At 39.0% G+C, this 17,737-nt stretch overlaps 1 protein-coding gene across 1 annotated transcript; it reads right to left on the minus strand.

Annotated features, from left to right (window-relative positions):
- Positions 1–400: 400 nt before the first annotated feature.
- slc17a6b (solute carrier family 17 member 6b) lies at positions 401–17,737 on the minus strand. Its single transcript, XM_063474715.1, has 12 exons — positions 17,053–17,737; positions 14,847–15,102; positions 13,796–13,914; positions 12,003–12,117; positions 10,688–10,775; positions 10,488–10,574; positions 9,937–10,079; positions 9,656–9,805; positions 8,008–8,140; positions 7,543–7,653; positions 4,927–5,054; positions 401–4,183 (listed from the first exon to the last, which is right to left on the minus strand). Exons 1-12 carry the CDS (start codon positions 17,124–17,126, stop codon positions 3,842–3,844), a joined length of 1,746 nt encoding a protein of 581 aa, XP_063330785.1. The 5' UTR covers positions 17,127–17,737; the 3' UTR covers positions 401–3,841.

A 17,737-nucleotide genomic window follows, 5' to 3' on the forward strand; every position in this document is an offset into this window, starting at 1 on the left:
GGGGGAAGGAGGGCAGCCATTAACTGTGTACTTCCTGTGGCCTTGGTGGAACAGTAAATCTCAGCCTTACAGTTACGATTGCCTGGATAAAGCAAATTCTTTTAACTATTCCTGTATTTCTTTTGTGTTTTTAGGAACAAAGTCCACATAAAAACTGAAATATGTTATGAATATAAACTTGAAATAAAGCAATAAGATACAACTTGGCAGGTCTCATGAATGATACTGCTGCATCATATAAAACTATGACAAATGCAGATGGCATTGTTTGTCTGAACTCTAATACAGGAAGCTATGATGAGAAAGAATCAAATTATGTTAAAGTGGTTGATTAAATAAAAAGAGCAAAAGATCCAAAACAGCCAACTCAGTGACATGTTTCTTTTATTTATATTCTGCTGTTAAAAAATATCACGGAGGGGGGAAACACACAATGTTTTCTGTCCTCAGACCTGCTTCACTGCAAACCTTTTTTTTATCAGTGCAAAACAAAACATACATTCACAAATTCACCCTGTTTGATTGCACGACTGACGTAGTGCTCGTTTGACAGAGCATCAAGGGTTAAACGTAATCATCACACCACCCAGCACAGGAAGTGAAGCTCTAATCTTCCACATTTACCTCTGGATGACAATTTTCAATTCAATTCAGTTTTATTTATATAGCACCAATCCATGACAACAGTTGCCTCAAGGCGCTTAAATGCAAAGCTATCCACCAGGACACTGAGTACAGACACGTGTAGATACATTTGTTATCATCTGATCTTTATCAACTATATAAACTCATAATTGGAGACAAAAAAAGCAACAATTCACAAAGAATGTATGAGGATTTATTAGAGTTGCTATGTCAAAAGCTTAATTTTTTTTTGACAATAAATTCAATCATCCAAGATTTTTTTCCCCAGAAGTAATCTACATTTTACAAATCGTTGCTTCTGATGTCACCATAGCTTTTTATGAATCACTGACAGTAGTCGATTCAGTAGTATTATATAACTCCATAGAAGTGAAACACTGGCCGCAGATGGCCAGAAACATGACTACAGTTAAAGGCGATGTTGCTTCATTACCTGCAGGATGTGTAAAACAGAAACTCTTTGCAAACTACTTCACTAGATCAGCATGAGGTAAAAGCAACAAGTTATTCAGTGTTGCCTGAATTTTATTTTGCATTATTTATTTGCCTTTGTTGCCAGTACAAATACTCGAGACACAAACAGATTTGTTTATCATCATTTTTTATATCAAAAAGGATATAGAGTATTTCATTTTGACATCAACAAACCTCTCAATTTACACAGCAACAGAAGCCATAGACTCACACTTTAACTTCAGAGGCACAAAAACAGGAAACTTCTTACTACTTCAGGTTGCAACATTTGCTATTTTTCAAAATCGCATGTTTACGTTTCAACCTTTATGTCAATGAATATTGTGACACTGAATTAGTGGTTGTACAGGAGAGGAGGGGAGGGTAATAAGACATTGGGGGTCCAGCCACTGAATGAAAGACATTAACCCAACATAGTGCTGAGAAAAGAAAGAGAGAAAGAGAGGGGGATAGAAAGAGAGTGAAAGAACAACAACAGCACAAAGTCAGTGTGGACCACGGCAAAACAAAATCAGAAACATGAAGAAGAAGGAGAGGAGGAAGAGCATTTGCCACTCAGGCAGAGCTCAGTTTATCATTCTCATCTGGTGAGCAGCCCCTTCACAAACTCCTTAGACTTTTCGTGTTGTCAAAGACGTTTGCGTTGGACTCTAGTACAATATTTTATACATGTATTTTTTTTAATACATTTTTCTTTACAATTGTTTATTTTCTACATTTGTTATCACAAAAAACACGACATGTTTAACCAATGCCTTTTTAAAAAAAACAGTTACACAATGAGTGTTCATGATGTCTGACCAGAACTGTTACTATGGATTTATTGCTTTGTACACTGAGTAATGTTTGGTGCCACCTGCACACTGAAGGTCCAGTATGCTGGAACCTCACTGCTGATGGTCTGTACTACCTTAAAAATGTTTGACTTCCAGCTAAAACCCAGCTCAGCTTTTCACCTTTGGTAAATTGTGCAAAGAAATCGAAGCAACAGTAACAGTTTCTGAGACGAAGACAAAAAACTTTGGAAGAAAAAAGAAACGTTAAAAAAGGACACACTACACATTTCACTTTGTTCCATGCATAAATACACAGCCACACACATCTACACTGTGAAGTGCCAACTTGAGACAAAATAAAGAAAATGAACCCCCTTCAGATCTTGTCAGTGTGAGTGCAGACTGAGGACAAACAGATGGTCCTGGGTTGTCTTGCATTTCTGTCTAATTCTGATTCTAAAAAACTTTCGATAAGTCAGACGTCCACACTGTTTATCAGTGCATAAACTGTCTCCTTTCTGTAGTGCTGCTTTTGGTTTTCCATCCATATAAATCTCCCGTTTTGCTGAATTTCATGAAAAGTGAATGTTTGTAACTTGTATATTTTTTTTACCTCTCGCTTTGAACACCTGCATTTTTCTCACTCTTGTAAGATAATAGATTTATGTGTGCGGGGTTCAGCTGGGGAACAAAAGGGCAACATTACAATATTTATGTAGTGAAGGATTGCTTAGTTACTGTCAGTCAAATCTGATTAAACCTCTGTGTTAAACTCTTAATAGATGCTGTGAGGAAACATGAATCTTTCAGGAGTTTTTAATATGATGCATTCAAATGTCCTCATGCATCCCTTTGTTAAAATTTCTAAATATCTCTTATTATTATTTATTCTTCTCTTTTTAAATAATATTAAGTTTGCAGTTCTATAATAGTAAGGCTCTCATACTTGTTTTGGTTGGTCCCCAAAGTCTTTCCATTGCACAAACCCTTGATAAGGTCTTATATGACAATAACTATTGTGTTCCAGCTATATCTGAATTCATACAATATTTCTTTCATATATGTTTTATTTTAGATAAATCTTTAAAACAATGCATTGGTACAGTTACATTCTAAGTGGCATGACGGTGATGCTGAGTATTACAATGGCAGCGGCTTAACTCCTGCACTACACTGCTAAGATGTGTCGGGCTGCAAACGCAAAAAAGAAAAAATGCTCAACTGCAGCAGTACAGGGTCACAAAAGGAATTACAGATAGGACACTTCTTTTTTTTATCGTTTGCATGTGTAACTAAATGAGCATCACAAGTTACTATGCTGCTTTTCAAGCCTCCACACCAGGTCGCTTCCATGTTGAGGACACACAGAAGCTGGTGATGAGAAATCAAAAGTAATGTGCATTAAAAAGGACACACCAGTGCGAGTGCATTCAGGAGAGAGACAGTACGATCTATACCAAGAGAGTGTCTAGTTTCTGTTTACAATATTGTGCAGTGACATATTCACACACTGAGATGGCTGGCTTGGAGGACATTGTACTGTACTTGTTCATTTGATTAATAAGGGTCAGCTTCTATGTACTTCAGTGTGGTCAGGAAACCTTAGCTGATGGATGAAAATGTTCATGTTTATACACAGTTGGACTCCAAATAAATATATCTATCATTAATATGCATAATAATACATTAACAGACTGCCAATTTGATATGTGTTACACCTCTATTAATCAAATAGCTTTAGTTATTTATATGATCTAGTCATTTTAACATTGAGTTGATCTTTTTTTTTTTTTTTTACATTTTTTATTTGTTTTCTTTAGAATTTGTGCAATCGATTCGACAACAGATTGTAGGTTTTCTTGTTTATCATTTGTAGATATTTTTATGACTAAATCTGACACTCAGGAAAATAAACCTACTCATATATCAGTGAATGCGTGTTTGGTCTAGGAGTATCCCTCATCCTGCCTGTATCCATAGCCTCCTCCCTGTGCTTCTTCCTGGACATACTCCTCTGTCTTCTCCCAGCTGGCAGCCCAGCCTCCATTCACCTGCGTGGTTGCACCATATGTCTTGGCTGGCCCTCCGAAAGCACCGTAGCTCTGAGTGATGTCACCTGTTTCTTCTGCCAGCTCGTCCTCATCAATGAAGCCACACTTCTCCTCACTGGTCAGTTCCGGGTCAGCCCACGGCTGTTTTTCTCCTGATGCAAAAATGCCGTAGAAGATCACGCCTCCATAATGCACCAAGGAGGCTATGAGGAATACGTACTGCCACTCCTCTCTGGTCTGAAGAGGGAAGAAAAAAAATAGTGTTTTCATAAATACGCTGATCATACCAACAAGTAGCCTGTTTAATATTTGTGACCTTGTAGCAGAATATTGGGGAAATATTTAAAATGTGTCTACTTTGTAAATTTGTGGCTGCACACATCAAATTATGTGTAGCCATTATATCATCATGTAGAAAAAGATACTTAATCATGTTACCGAGAAGTAAAAGTAAAAGCAAGTTATACTTTTGTTGGCTAGCTCCCAGAGGGATGATCTTAGTCTTATTTATTTAAATAAATAATAGATAATCAAGACATTTCTATAGTTTACTCATATATATTGTAATACATATATAGTATACTCATATAGCTACGTGAAAAAAACTACAAGGTCACTGCATGCAGATTTAGGCCATTTCTCTCTTATTGTTATTGTCTTTACCTTAGAGACAAAACACCTCGAGGTAACTGTTATGCGATTTTGTTCTTGTATAAATAAAACTGAATTGAATTGAATTTGTAAATATCTGGGTGAAGTATAACTTCTCTGTACTTTTACAGCAAATGTATAACATGCTGTTATTTTTTTAACTGTTTATGCAAATGTTGCCAGAAACCATTAATGAAAGGTATGCTGTATGCTTTTTAATGTCAAGCAGGGAAAATTAAAGTAAACTTCAGAGTTATTTATTAATTTTTGCACACATTTAAAATGTATGATTTTCATGATTCTGTCACATTTGGAGGAAAAGCCCTTACCTTGTGCTTTGTCATAGCACCAACAATCAGCGGGCACACCATGCCAGATAAGGTGCCCACACCATTAGAAATGCCCATTAGGATACTGGCATAACGCGGAGCAATATCCAGGTGATTGACATTGAAACCTGACAGCAAAACAACAAAAAAAACGATTTTATTTTTGTGAGCTACAAGCCTGGTTAACTTAATTTAAAGGCCAGTTTGATACAGAAAGGGTAAATGCTATGAGTAAAGTATAAAAGGTAACTGATGCATGACACAGTTACAGAAAAAAGTAGCACAAATGGTGACCATCTTGTTGCAGAAATAGGCACCAACTCGCCACACGACCTCCTCCCCCACTCTGACTAGCTGAATGAGTAAGTGTCCTCGTGAGCTGCTGCACGCCGCCTGCCTGGCAAGTCTCCCGAGACAGCTAGCACTGAATTATTAAACACTCTAGGAGAAAGCTGGAGAACACCAGCAAGGAACTGATTTTGCACGTAGTCACAGATATCTGCAGCTTCTATAACTGAGCATAAACATGACAACAGCTGTTGAATGAATAGCTGGCCTAAAGGTTTAGGATCATTAATGAAATTAAATTTCTACTTTTACTCTCCACAGCTTTCTAATTATGGATAATTTCCATGCACAAAGGTCATTTTTATAGTCTTTTTGTCCAAATATCCAACTTGAAGTCACTGTACTTAGCTAAGAAATAATAAATAAACACTTTTATTTATTATGAATTAAATAGACACGATATGATGTGTTAATTAGCTTAATAAATGCTTGTTTTATTTTTAAAACGCTGGAGAAAGCCACACTAGCTGTCTCTCCTGGTTCTACTCATTGTGGTATGCTAACAGTCTCCTAGCTCTAGCATCAAATATAGAACACAGAGCAACAGCATTTAATACCAAAACAAATCAGCACATCTGTCACACGTCGTCTTATTTTATGCCTCATTCAACCAAGAAGTTGTAAATAAAGTCCAAAAGGCAACACAAATTCAAAGCCACAACTGCCAGCCTATGGTAGTCTTAAAAACAATCTGAATGACAATTATTTCGGACGAAATTCAAATTTGAGATTGAGGTGAAACAGAGAGCAGACTCTGACACTGACCTGAATGGAAACAAAGGCACATAAATAGTAATACAACACGCACAGAGGGAGTGTCACTATGATCTCTGCTGAGCATGCAATGACTCCATCAAATCCTTACTGTACATATATTATATAGACAAAAAGTACCGAGCTGCCTTTAACATCATACATACATGAGCTGACCAATATCTGGTAGACTGATATTAGGCATATATATATTTGTTCAGCTGATATTTATTTTTGTTACAGGAGTTTCCTAACAACTGTTATGTGTAGTTATTTATGAGTCCTTACTAAGATAACCCAACAATGTAGTTTTAAAATATATGTCGTCTGTTATCAAAGCAAGTCATTAATCACTCTTTTGCATTCTGCCCGATTAAGCTTGAGTTAGGTGTTTGTTGTGTTTTGATGTTCTGTTCTGTGTGTTGCAATCAGCGAAATTGCAGAATGATCAAAGGGTTTTTCTCTCATCTCTTCTTTAGGATTTTATTTTTATTTGCCATTAAAAATTTGATACAATATAGTGGCAAATACTTAATATTGGCTTTTATTATTAATATAATTAACAGCCCCTTGAATATCGGTTGGGCTTGATGATGTGCCTCAAAAGAGCGCCTACTAGTGTGTCAACACCACTCTGTAACTTTACGTGGTCTGACACTTTGTGGCTCAGTTGCTGTGGTTCCTAAACACTTCCACTTTGCAATAATCCCACTTAACAGTTGTTCATAGAAGAACTAGGAGGGAAGAAATTTCATAAACTGACTTTTTGCTGTGGTAACGTTATATTACAGTACCGTGCTTGATTCACTGAGCACTTCAGAATGACCCAGTCGTTCACTTGTAAAGAGGACTGATTGTATACTCCTGCGGTAGCTGGGTTGAATTTGTCTGAACTGGGTAGAACAGCGCTCTCTTGTTTTGCACCTTGGTCATAGAATGACCTTCAGAGCACATTGAAGTGGAATGATTTTGTCTCCCTATATCAGTTCAGAGCATTCACCAGCTTGTCCTTGTATTATTTTGACTATGACTTGTTTTATGTATGTTGATGTTATATCTTATTTTTAATTGGAAACACTGTAACATTGTAATGGTGGGCCTTCTTGGGCAGGACTCCCCTGAAAAAAAGAGATGCTAATCTGAAAGGACTTTCTGATTACATAAAGGGTAAACAAATAAGAATACCTGAATTGAAGGATTAAGAGGCTTGACCCAATACCTTTGTCCATAAAGGGCAGCATATACTGCTGTATTAATGTTAAAAAAGTGCACACTTTCTTTGTAAGCTCTGGGTCATTTTATAAATTGTCTCAAAAAGCAGTGCAGTAGCACCAAGTGTTGCTTACAAGTATATTTATTCTTTGTCTAGCTTGTTATCCTTTTCACTGAAGCCCCAAATCATTAAACATTAAATGAAAGAAAGCTAAATCTAAACAGTGATTACATTATTTAATCACTTTTAATTTACAACTTGTTTCATACCACATATATTCTGATCTTTTTACGCCTACTAACCTGATATAGCAAATCCACTGAAGCCCACTGCAAGCACGAGGAAGGAGATTGCCACCCCTTTGCTGTGGGAATATCCTACCACCAGTAGCAATGTGGCCTCCATGCCAAATCCTGGCAGGGAGAGACAGTAGTGTCACACACACAAGCACAGACAAAGCCCACGGGCAGTTGGTCATTGTGGTGCCAATTGAATTAAGCGTGATACATGATCCGCACTCAATTACACAAGTGTCAGATATGAAATCAATGCACAGTCACAATCAGTGAGTCAACCCTTGTACTGAAGTATTGAACAGATAGATTTTTACCAAAAAATATAAACAAAACCATCTCTGCAGCCCAGCTGGCCGTTAAGAGCACCTTAAAAACAACACTATGGATCTGACACCATCAAAGTAACACCCTGCAGCCGTGCAAAGAGAGGTGTGGAAATTTTTGATTTCATCCTCGGTTCAGACTTCTCACCTCCGCAGTTCATGATTTTCCTGACAGTGGTAGTTGTCAGGATGTTCCTGCTGCGCAGGTAGTCGGCCAGCTGGCCACCAATGGGCACAATGATGGTCATCACCAAGTGGGGGAGGGCAGAAAGTGCACCGACCTAAAGTCACATACAGAAAATCAATAAAATTAGATGCACAGCTGAATGCCAGTATAATAGATGAAGATTTATACTTTTGAAGATGTTTCTCCATTAATTTTTAAAAGGCTCTACAATTTAGGGCAGTCTATATTTGTATTTTTCATTATTCATATTTTCTCACTTATTCAAAGTAGCTGAGCAGAAAATAGGAAATATCCCTGTTTTTAATGCATTTTCATACTTTGTCAAATGAATGTTTGAGGGAATGAGCAGCTAATAAGGATCACACTCAAACACACTTTGAGCATATATTGGTCTTATAGAGCAAAGAACAAATTTCTGATTTGAAAGTCACTAAAATAAGGTGAAGGGCATAAATTTTTGGGCTTTTAACTGTATATTTCTACATTTTACACCTTTTTCTGTTGATAAAGACCTCCACACAGCCATTCATGCTACACCAAAGTAGTTAATTAAAAGATAAACAATTAAATTACTGAAAAGTTCTAGTTTTTCACTGTCTAATATAGAAATTTCAGTTAAAAACAAGTAAAATTTTCATCAATTGACAAAAAGACTATGTTTTAAAACTACAGGACATTCCCAGCACTGACCTACAATATAATGTAGAAAAACTGACACATGCTGTTGAAATTGCACTTCTTTATCTCATATTAATATATCGCAGGGATTAAATATGTAATTTAATCCCCATATAATTAAACTTTTCACTCACCTGGCTCACTTAAGATTAAAGTGGATTGTTTGTGGCCCTTAATGTACAATGAACTTGACATCCTTGCTCTAAGACAGTGGTCCCCAACCCCCGGGCCTCGGACCGGTACCGGTCCGTGAGTCGTTTGGTACCGGGCCACGAGAGTTGAGGCTCAGGTGTGAAAGTTGTGGTTTTCAGGGTTTTTATCAGTTTTCAGCGTTATTTTGTTATCGTTTTTATCGTTAACTCGGTTTTCCTGGGTCTTTTCACGTGTGTTATGAATAAATCTTCTTTTTTCCGGTACCGGTACTAGTTTTATTTTGTTGTATTTATCCGCGACACCTTAAAGGCTGGTCCATGAAAATATTGTCGGGCATAAACCGGTCCGTGGCGCAAAAAAGTAGGGGACCGCTGCTCTAAGAGATTCTGTGCAATATATAAAATAACTACAGTGCATTTTGTTTTTTAAATTTAAACCTGTTGAGGTTACAGTTGCTTTGATGTGTTTTTTTTATTCCATCATCTGAAAAAGTTCACACAGGCCTTAAAAGATAAGCATGGATATATAGTGGAAATGTATATTGCATCACTTTGTTATGATGTGTATCAGTTCATGAGAGAGAACTATTGGCCACCAGCTGCACTCACACTGATTCTCATAATAAATCAATGAATCTGTTCAAGAGCAAAGGGTCACTCTCAGCTTTAAACAGACTGAATCTGAGTGGTGAGGGGTTTTCTTTATGACTTTAATCTTTCATGTCTCTTTTCTTTTTTTCTTTTTTTTGGTTGTCTTATGACATTTTTTGTAAACTCACCTTGCTTATCTCAAAACCAAACACTTCTTCAAAATATGCAGGCTGGCTAATCAGCAGCAGATAAAATGTCCAGCTCCTGCAGAAGTTGGCCACAATAATTGCATAGACAGGCATAGAGGTGAAGAACTTCCTCCAGGGTGTCTTGAATTTCTGGAAAAGATTAAGAAAAAGGATGGTTTTGTTCACAAAAAGGTAAAGAGCTTTGCCCGACTGACAGTTTCTGGAACTGTGTTCATACTTTTGTAATGCTTCTCACAAAAAATTTGATGGTGTCCCCTCACCTCTGCAGGTCCTGTTAGCTTGGCACTCTCTCCAATGCTCTCCTCAATGTAGCAGCGTTCCTCATCAGTGATGGTTGGATGTTCAGCAGGGCTCTCATAAGACACCAAGATCCAGAACATATACCAGAAGATGCCAAAGCATCCTGTTTGTACGGACAAATTACAAGTCAGAAGGTATACAGAAGAAGCATTGCAACTAATTTTGACCTCAGCAGTAAGCACATGCAGAGACTCTGGCAGCCTGATCTTTCTAAAATGCCTGAGAGAATAAAAGCCAGACAGGAAAGCTAACTGTATCCAGTCCACAGAGAAAGACATGGGGGTTATTTATTGACACACCAAAACATCAGGGGGGAAAAAATCAATACATAGTCTGCCTGGCTAAATCCATTTGACTTTCACTGAAGTCTCTGAGGTTTTAGCCAAGCTTAAAAACAGTTACATTTATAACCTACATGTATTTTTCATATATAAAAATTTATCTCCAGTTCTTTTTGCATCAATATGCATGCCTATCCCATGCAGTCCCTCATTGAGTCTTACAGTCTTACCGTAGACATAGAACACTGAGGACCATCCTGTATACTGAACCAAGATCCCAGCCAGAGGCATCGCAATCACAGCACCAGCATAGGAGCCTGGCAAGGAGAAAGCGATTCAGTGCTTGCAAGGACAGACATCATCAAGGTAAAGCAAAGTTTAACAAATCATATCTGAATCTAGAAGGAGAAACAGACACAAAAGTATTTACCACAGAATGAGAGGGTGGCCAGACGACTCCTTTCTAATGGCGGCGCCCATTTACTCCAGATCCCATGACAGGCTGGGTAGGTCACTCCCTAAAAGCAACCACGAGGAACAGTCTGTTTTCATTTATTACAGTAAAACAATAATCATCAGTGCAACTCTCTGCACTTTGGCCTGTTCTTCTGAGCTATTGTTGTTATAGAGATGCATGTACTCTTGTCTCCCAGAGGCCAGAGGGATTATATAAATGTAGCCGATCTATATGGTCTGTGTGAAAAATATTGCAAGATTTGAACAATGGCACAATTGCAGAGCATGTACTTCCATTAGCTTGCACTTGTTTTGTAGGCTACTGTATGAATACTATTATAACAGGAAAGGCTTTCAGGATTTCTAGACCAAACCATATTTAAATTATTATACAGATGTATTATTATATGTATATGAATACAGATATTTTCAGGTTTAGGATATGTTAAAAGTCCATTTGGAATACCCAGTTAGACTTGAATCTGAACCAATAGACATGTCATAAGTAATCAAAATTAACATTTTTGCCCTTGTAATTACCATGAACAAACAGCGCTGTGATGACCTGATGAGCTGTTCAAGAAGCAAAACAGGCCTGCAGACATTAAATGCTAATCAGCCTCTAATTTGAACAAACTTCACTGATTTTAAATCCAGTCTGCAGGCTTCCTTACAGTAGGGCCCGCTGGTCTTTAAAGAAATTAACTGTGTACATTACCACGTGTTTATATGTCCAGGAAAAGCTGTATCTTTGTATGTTTATATCTATCGCAGCAGACTTTATAGGCCATGTGAGAACTGCATTATAAGCCCTCCATGTTTTTTACTCCAATAGGTATATTTCATCAACATGAGTGTCTAATTTCACTACAAAGCCAGGAGGATTGATATCCCTCTGCAAATCAACATTTTCCTCATTATCCATCTCTGCAGGATCACTTTACTGTTGTTTGTATCCAGGATACAAAATGTCACAATAAAGGAAAGAAAAATGAGCTGGACAAAGCCATGAAACCAGTTGGAGTGGACTGGATCAATACAGTGCATCTTGCATTTCATTGAACTGCACGCCATACTCTTTATTCTCTCCGGAACTAAAATGAGCCCCTTCGCAAATGCATCAATAATAACAGAAACTTTAGACACTGACGCCTTTAAGTTCTGATGAGAATAAATTCATTGCTGATTTTTTTATTCATGCACACAATAAAAAAAATTAAATTAAATAAAATTAAAATAAAATAAAATAAAACATAGACTGCTGTGACGTACCTCTGACAGTGTCTTACCTCCACCAGTCCTTGTAATATCCTGACAAATATGACACACCCATAGTGAACTCGGGCAGCCGAGGGAATGAACATGTTGAGAGTGGAGGTGAGGACGATGGCTGCACCAAATACCCTGAAAATATCACAAATTACATTCATAGCAAATCGCCTCATTATTAACTGTGCTGAACGTATGGCAACACATTTTATTAATCAAGTATCACAACAGTCGACAGCGTGCTTTTTGGGTGAATATTGCCCGTTTTTTTCAGACACTTTTAGTAAAGCAAATCCATAAAACAAACAAAAAATAGTATGTGTTACTTCCAATGGTAATTTTAAATCTCTTTGTTTTTACTTTGTTTTGCAGGAAAAAGCCGAAACCTTCCATTTTTAACCCGGCGCAGCTTTAAACCATCACTGCACCTGAGGAGACTTGTGGATGCAGGTCTGTTCGCCGGTCCTCGGATTTGATTGGCTCTGCCTTACACGCGCTCGTTTGACGTCATGTAAATTAATATTTGAAGTAGCAACGCCCCGTAAATGACCACGTCACGTGTCGCTTAGCAACCTTTTTCGCTTTCGTACAGCTGGAGACGTGTTTCTCCTGAAGAATGGCCTTTAATTTTAGTTTTGACGCTGACCGAGAGCGAAGAGGACAATTAACCGATGACTGCTCTGCATTATAACTCGGGGGAGAAAAGATTCATGCAGGCTAATTATTCATCAGGCTGTTAAATTTAGCCCTAGCACTGCTTATTCTTAAATATTAAAGCTTACAGGAGAAACAGGAATGCTTTTATTATCGCTATTTTATTTTATTTTTATTTTATAGATAGGCCATATTCTTCCATCTTTATTTTTAGGAGGGAGCAGGTGAGCAAGCAGAGCAAGGCCGAACACACAGCTATTTCTCATTTTTGTCACGTCCCACCCTCCCCCGCCCCTCTCCTCCGCACGTGGGGGGACAAGCCCTAATCCGGTGGAGACTAGTGTTGAGCACGAGACCGATTGATTCGCTTACATCCTCGTGTCAATCACACAAACGGACTGCAGGGAGATACGATTGTAAAAGTCACGGGCCCTAAATAAAAATATCACAAAAATATCATTTAAAAAAACAATTTTCCGTTTTATTTGAGCAAAATGATTGGATGAGAAATGTTTGGTACTATATCAACGTCCATCCACTAAAATGTGTGCCGTGTTGTTGATATGACAGCATACAGTCTCTGCAGTTTAACGTAATTATAATGACTGACGCATTTGGCAGTGCTCATGTGAATTAAAGCCTTTGGCGACAGGACCGGGTCTGGTATCCATGCCCTGAGAGAGCGACAGATTAGACCCGGCTCCCCTTAGGGAGCTCATTAACAGGTGGCAGAAAGCCCTGACACCAGGAGCTGCAGGCCTGCCAGCCCAGTGCCCTCCCTGCAGCTCTGCATCACTTCAGAGCTGCAGACTGTCTGCTCCCTTTGTGCAGAGATGCTCTGCATATAACCGTGACCTGCTCATCCGTTTCACAGTTCAGACACGGATATTTTTATGCCTGCTTTTGGCTGTATTTGGTTTTACTATTCTTTTTAATCGGAGGTGATTTTATTCCACTCCCCGCCTGAACGGTTTTTTGTTTTCCCACTGTTGATAAAAATTGCAAATATAGAAATGAATAGACAAAGGGAGTAAGAGGAAACGAAAGTTACGCCAGTTGTTCAAACAATTCTTTTAATACCCAACACCAAATCACGAAAATCTGCCGACTGAATATAGCTGTGTTGTATTTATGGTAATTCAGGGGAGGTGCCGCCTACCTGTTCGCTGCCAGCCTGGAGGATATATATCCTCCCGGGATTTGTGTCACGATATAGCCCCAGAAAAAAGATCCGTGAATCATTCCCACCGTCTCTGGATCCCAATTGAACTTGGCTTTCTGGCAGATAATATGGAAAACAAAAACAGTGGAGTTAAAATGAACAAGTGGGCTATGCGCTTTGGAAAAATGTACATGTGTTGCATGTGAGCTCTATTGTGGCTAATTAACCAAAAAATGAACGAATTTACTCTATCGAAGAATAAATCTAAACGGGGGCCTTTTTAATAAAGGCCTGCATGTGTTTATTTCGACTGGATTTTCATTGATCTGATTGAAAGCACCTAATTTTCCCGTAAAAAAAAATATATATATATATAAAGCAAGCTAGTTATGTGTAACAGTTTGGCTTTCTTGGTAAAGACGAATATTGGACGAGATTTGAGATAATGCAAATGTATAATATAGGGGTCAGGATATATATATATATATATATATATATATATATATATATATATATATATATATATATATATATATATACTAAATACATGTTTTATAGAAATTGTCAGAAATATTCAGACATTTTTTAATGCACATTTTGTATGTAATATCCCTTTAAGAAAAAGACTGGCTTTTACATCATGACACTGACACTGTTCTACGTAATTTATTACACCATACACAGGAAACAGTGACGCTACTGAGCTTAAATCTTATTGAACCATCAATGTATGCTATTTAATCCTAAGAATATCCTGTATAAGCTGTAAAGGCCTGGTGCCATTTAAATCAGGAGCATCTCTGGCGCATTTTTGGATTTACTTTCCCTGCACACAGATGTATGTATACTAAAGCTCTGTAGAAATGACTACCGTGGTTCATTTAAACTTAGAGGGGGGTTATTTCACGGCCTAATGTGCCAGCAATAGAAGGCCTTTACGTGTTTCTCATTTATCATGTGCAGAGAAACTCGTTTTAATAATCAGCGGCCATGTGCCATGATGTGCCTCGTCTGTACACGGTGTACTCGCTCGTTCGCTTTGCCACACCTCTTTGATGATGATCTTGCCGTTCTGGTGAACCGTGCTGTTGTTGACCATGCCCACTATGGCCACGCCCAGGTTGCATCGGATGCCGAAGGAGATGCAGAAGCCCAGGCCGCTCATGATGGCGATAATGTAGCGGCGGGGCAGGCCGAAGCACTTGCAGTCGCACAGCGGGGGTTTCTTCTCAGCGGCCTCCCGTGGCCTTCCATCCTCCGTGAGCTCGATCACTTCCCCGGTTTTCTGCCTCCTTTCTATAACCCTGCAACAACCAGGGGGTGATAACTCTGTCTGTGTAGATCCTCAGTCATCCAGGTCATGGCAGTCTTAGGCGATTGAAATAAAGCCAACTGGGATTCTTTCTTTCTTTCTTTCTTTCTTTCTTTCTTTCTTAAGGTTCATGGAGAGATTTCATACCTCATCCACATCCAAGAGTTTTCTTTTTTTTTGGGGGGGTTCGTTCTGAAAACTGATGGAGAGTCCCAGGTATTTATTGTCTAATGGGGTTGTCCCTTTGGAGGTGGATCTAACCCACCCTTTGTCCACAGGGTAAATACCTGGGACTGTCTTGGATGGGAGGTGAAACTTCTTCACTAACCAAAAAAGTCCAGTTATCTTGATTTCTACCGCTTAAGAATAACACTGTCTGCGGATCCCCTCAGTAAACTAACACCACATGAAATTAAGATTCTCAAATTTATAAAAAGCAACAGATTTTTTTCTTTCTTTCATGGAGGCCCATTAATATTTCCATTTAGCATGAATATTTTAGTAGGGGCTGGATGCTTGGGAGTGTGTGTGTGTGTGTGTGTGGGTGTGACCAGGATACTGTCTGAGACGTCTTGTCAAACAGTCAAGTAAATCCTGGAAGCATTTCCTGTAGGATCACCATAATGAAAGAGAGGTAGTGGGAGGTTTAGGCCTCTGTGATGTATTTACATTATGGAGAGCATTTCCTCACACTGAGGACAGCATGTCTGTGAGGCTCTAGTCAGACGACTCCTACAACGAATTAAAAAAAGTAAATTTGATTCTTTTATTTGCTCTAAGAGGGGGGAAAGCTTCTAATGGGAAACGAAAATGAAGGTTCCCCTTGTAGAGCAGAATTAAGTCGAATATGCCCCTGACTGTACCGCATTGCAGCACCCAGCTCGCTTTCACACTCATTAGCATTCAGGCACCGAGCAGCAGCTCCAGCCTGCAGACAACCCGTCTGTGGGCTTTCCTCAAACTCCTCGTGCTTTTCTTTTTTATGTATTAATTTTTTTTCTGTCCAGGAAAATCGCATTTGTCGCAATCAGTTAATTGTCTAAATCTAAAATGTTATCAAAACATTTAAATCCCCGTCTCTGCAAACGAATGAAGACATTCCAAGTTAAATAAAAGGGACAGCCAAATATTAGAATTAAATGCGTGTATTTGGGGTGAAACGTAAGACCTGGTTCAGGGGGTAAAGCCAGAGAGGATACAGAGAGCCACTGATGTTTAACGAAAATCGGTTTAGTTCCATTTCTCCTACAGATTTGAGTAAGCACTCGGTGCAAGGGTATGTAAGGCGGAGAAGATGAATTCGCAAGGGAATAGGCCCGATGTGAATATAGCGGAAAGTCTAAAAACGCATTTATTCTGCTGAACACTCAAAAATAAATACAAAATAAATAAAATGTTTTTTTTAATCACCAAACATCAACATTAAAGAAAAGACACACACACACACACACACACACACACAAATATCAAGGTGCTGAATTAATCAAAGCGATAGCTGTAAATTCAAATGATTCAAATGAATAGAATTTCCTTTCATTTGGTTATAACGACATCGTGAAATGCTTTAAAAATCACGAGTGGAGTCCCACAAATTTCTCGCATGGCCTGCGCGTCCTCTTTAACCTAATCTGCCAATCAGATTCATGTGCAGGCCCCTGCATCAGGATCTAGTGGCATCCATACCCTTGCCAGCAACACACACACACACACACACACACACACACACACACACACACACAGATTTGATTGCATAATTTTCTTATTTTCTTCTAGAGGCGTGACTAAGCATCCCTGTAAGTTGTGAGACAGTGCTCGGTGCCCTCTGGACCCACACGTCGTGCCTTGTTAAAATCCAGCATACAAATAATCGCATTTTGGGCTCAGACGGTTTCAAACGCGCTGTTGTCCAGATTTACCCACAAAAAGAAAAGCCCGTCCTTACCTGTACATATGACCCAGGGTCTTCCCCGCAAATTCCTTCACCCCCGCCGTTGCTTTCGTCTTTACCGACTCCATATCCAGTTTCTGAATGCAGGCCTGTTTTCTCAATATTTGTTTTACTGTTCAGGCATCATGTTACAGCGCAGGATGGCTGGACTGCAGCGGCTGCAAGGAAAACAACAAACGAAATTACGAAAAAAAAAATGAGCCCACAAGGAAGGCGACGATCCAACAGCCGGGAATAATTCTCAGCGCTAGGCTGAAAGCGCAGAGGCGAAAAGAGCCTGGTGTAAAAAGGGGGGATCAAGCGAGCAGTTCGCCTTCATCCACCACCAACTCATCTCCTGCCTGGCGTACAGTAGCCAAGCCAAGTGCCATCACGACGAAAGCGAGCGAAAAAATTGATAGCCGGCGTCGTGGAGCGATATGGATCTCTCTTCGCACCCAAAAAGGAAAGAGAGAGGGGGGAAAACAGAGCTAATGAATGATGGATATAAAATTATTTAAAAAAAATCCAACAAAACAAAAGTTAAAGTTCAGAAAGCGGGAGTGGGCGTTTGGAGTGGCTTCAATAAATCAAAGAGCGAGTGAGGCTGTATCGTGTCTCCTGTGGTGAGCGCAGGTTCATCTGACGTCGCGTTCAGCACCGAGGTCAGCGACAGCAGCGCTCCGCGTCCAAACATCTG

Source organism: Pelmatolapia mariae, linkage group LG1 (genome assembly GCF_036321145.2).
Source record: "Pelmatolapia mariae isolate MD_Pm_ZW linkage group LG1, Pm_UMD_F_2, whole genome shotgun sequence".
In the NCBI taxonomy this organism is placed as follows: Eukaryota; Metazoa; Chordata; class Actinopteri; order Cichliformes; family Cichlidae; genus Pelmatolapia; species Pelmatolapia mariae.

Excerpts from the sequence above, each read along its gene's own strand:
- slc17a6b (XM_063474715.1), bottom strand. The coding sequence starts at position 17,126 with ATGGAGTCGGTAAAGACGAAAGCAACGGCGGGGGTGAAGGAATTTGCG. Across the intron at positions 15,103-17,052 it reads ACCCTGGGTCATATGTACAG|GGTTATAGAAAGGAGGCAGA; the intron begins GTAAGGACGGGC and ends TGGTTGTTGCAG. Across the intron at positions 10,776-12,002 it reads TATTACAAGGACTGGTGGAG|GGAGTGACCTACCCAGCCTG; the intron begins GTAAGACACTGT and ends GGTTGCTTTTAG.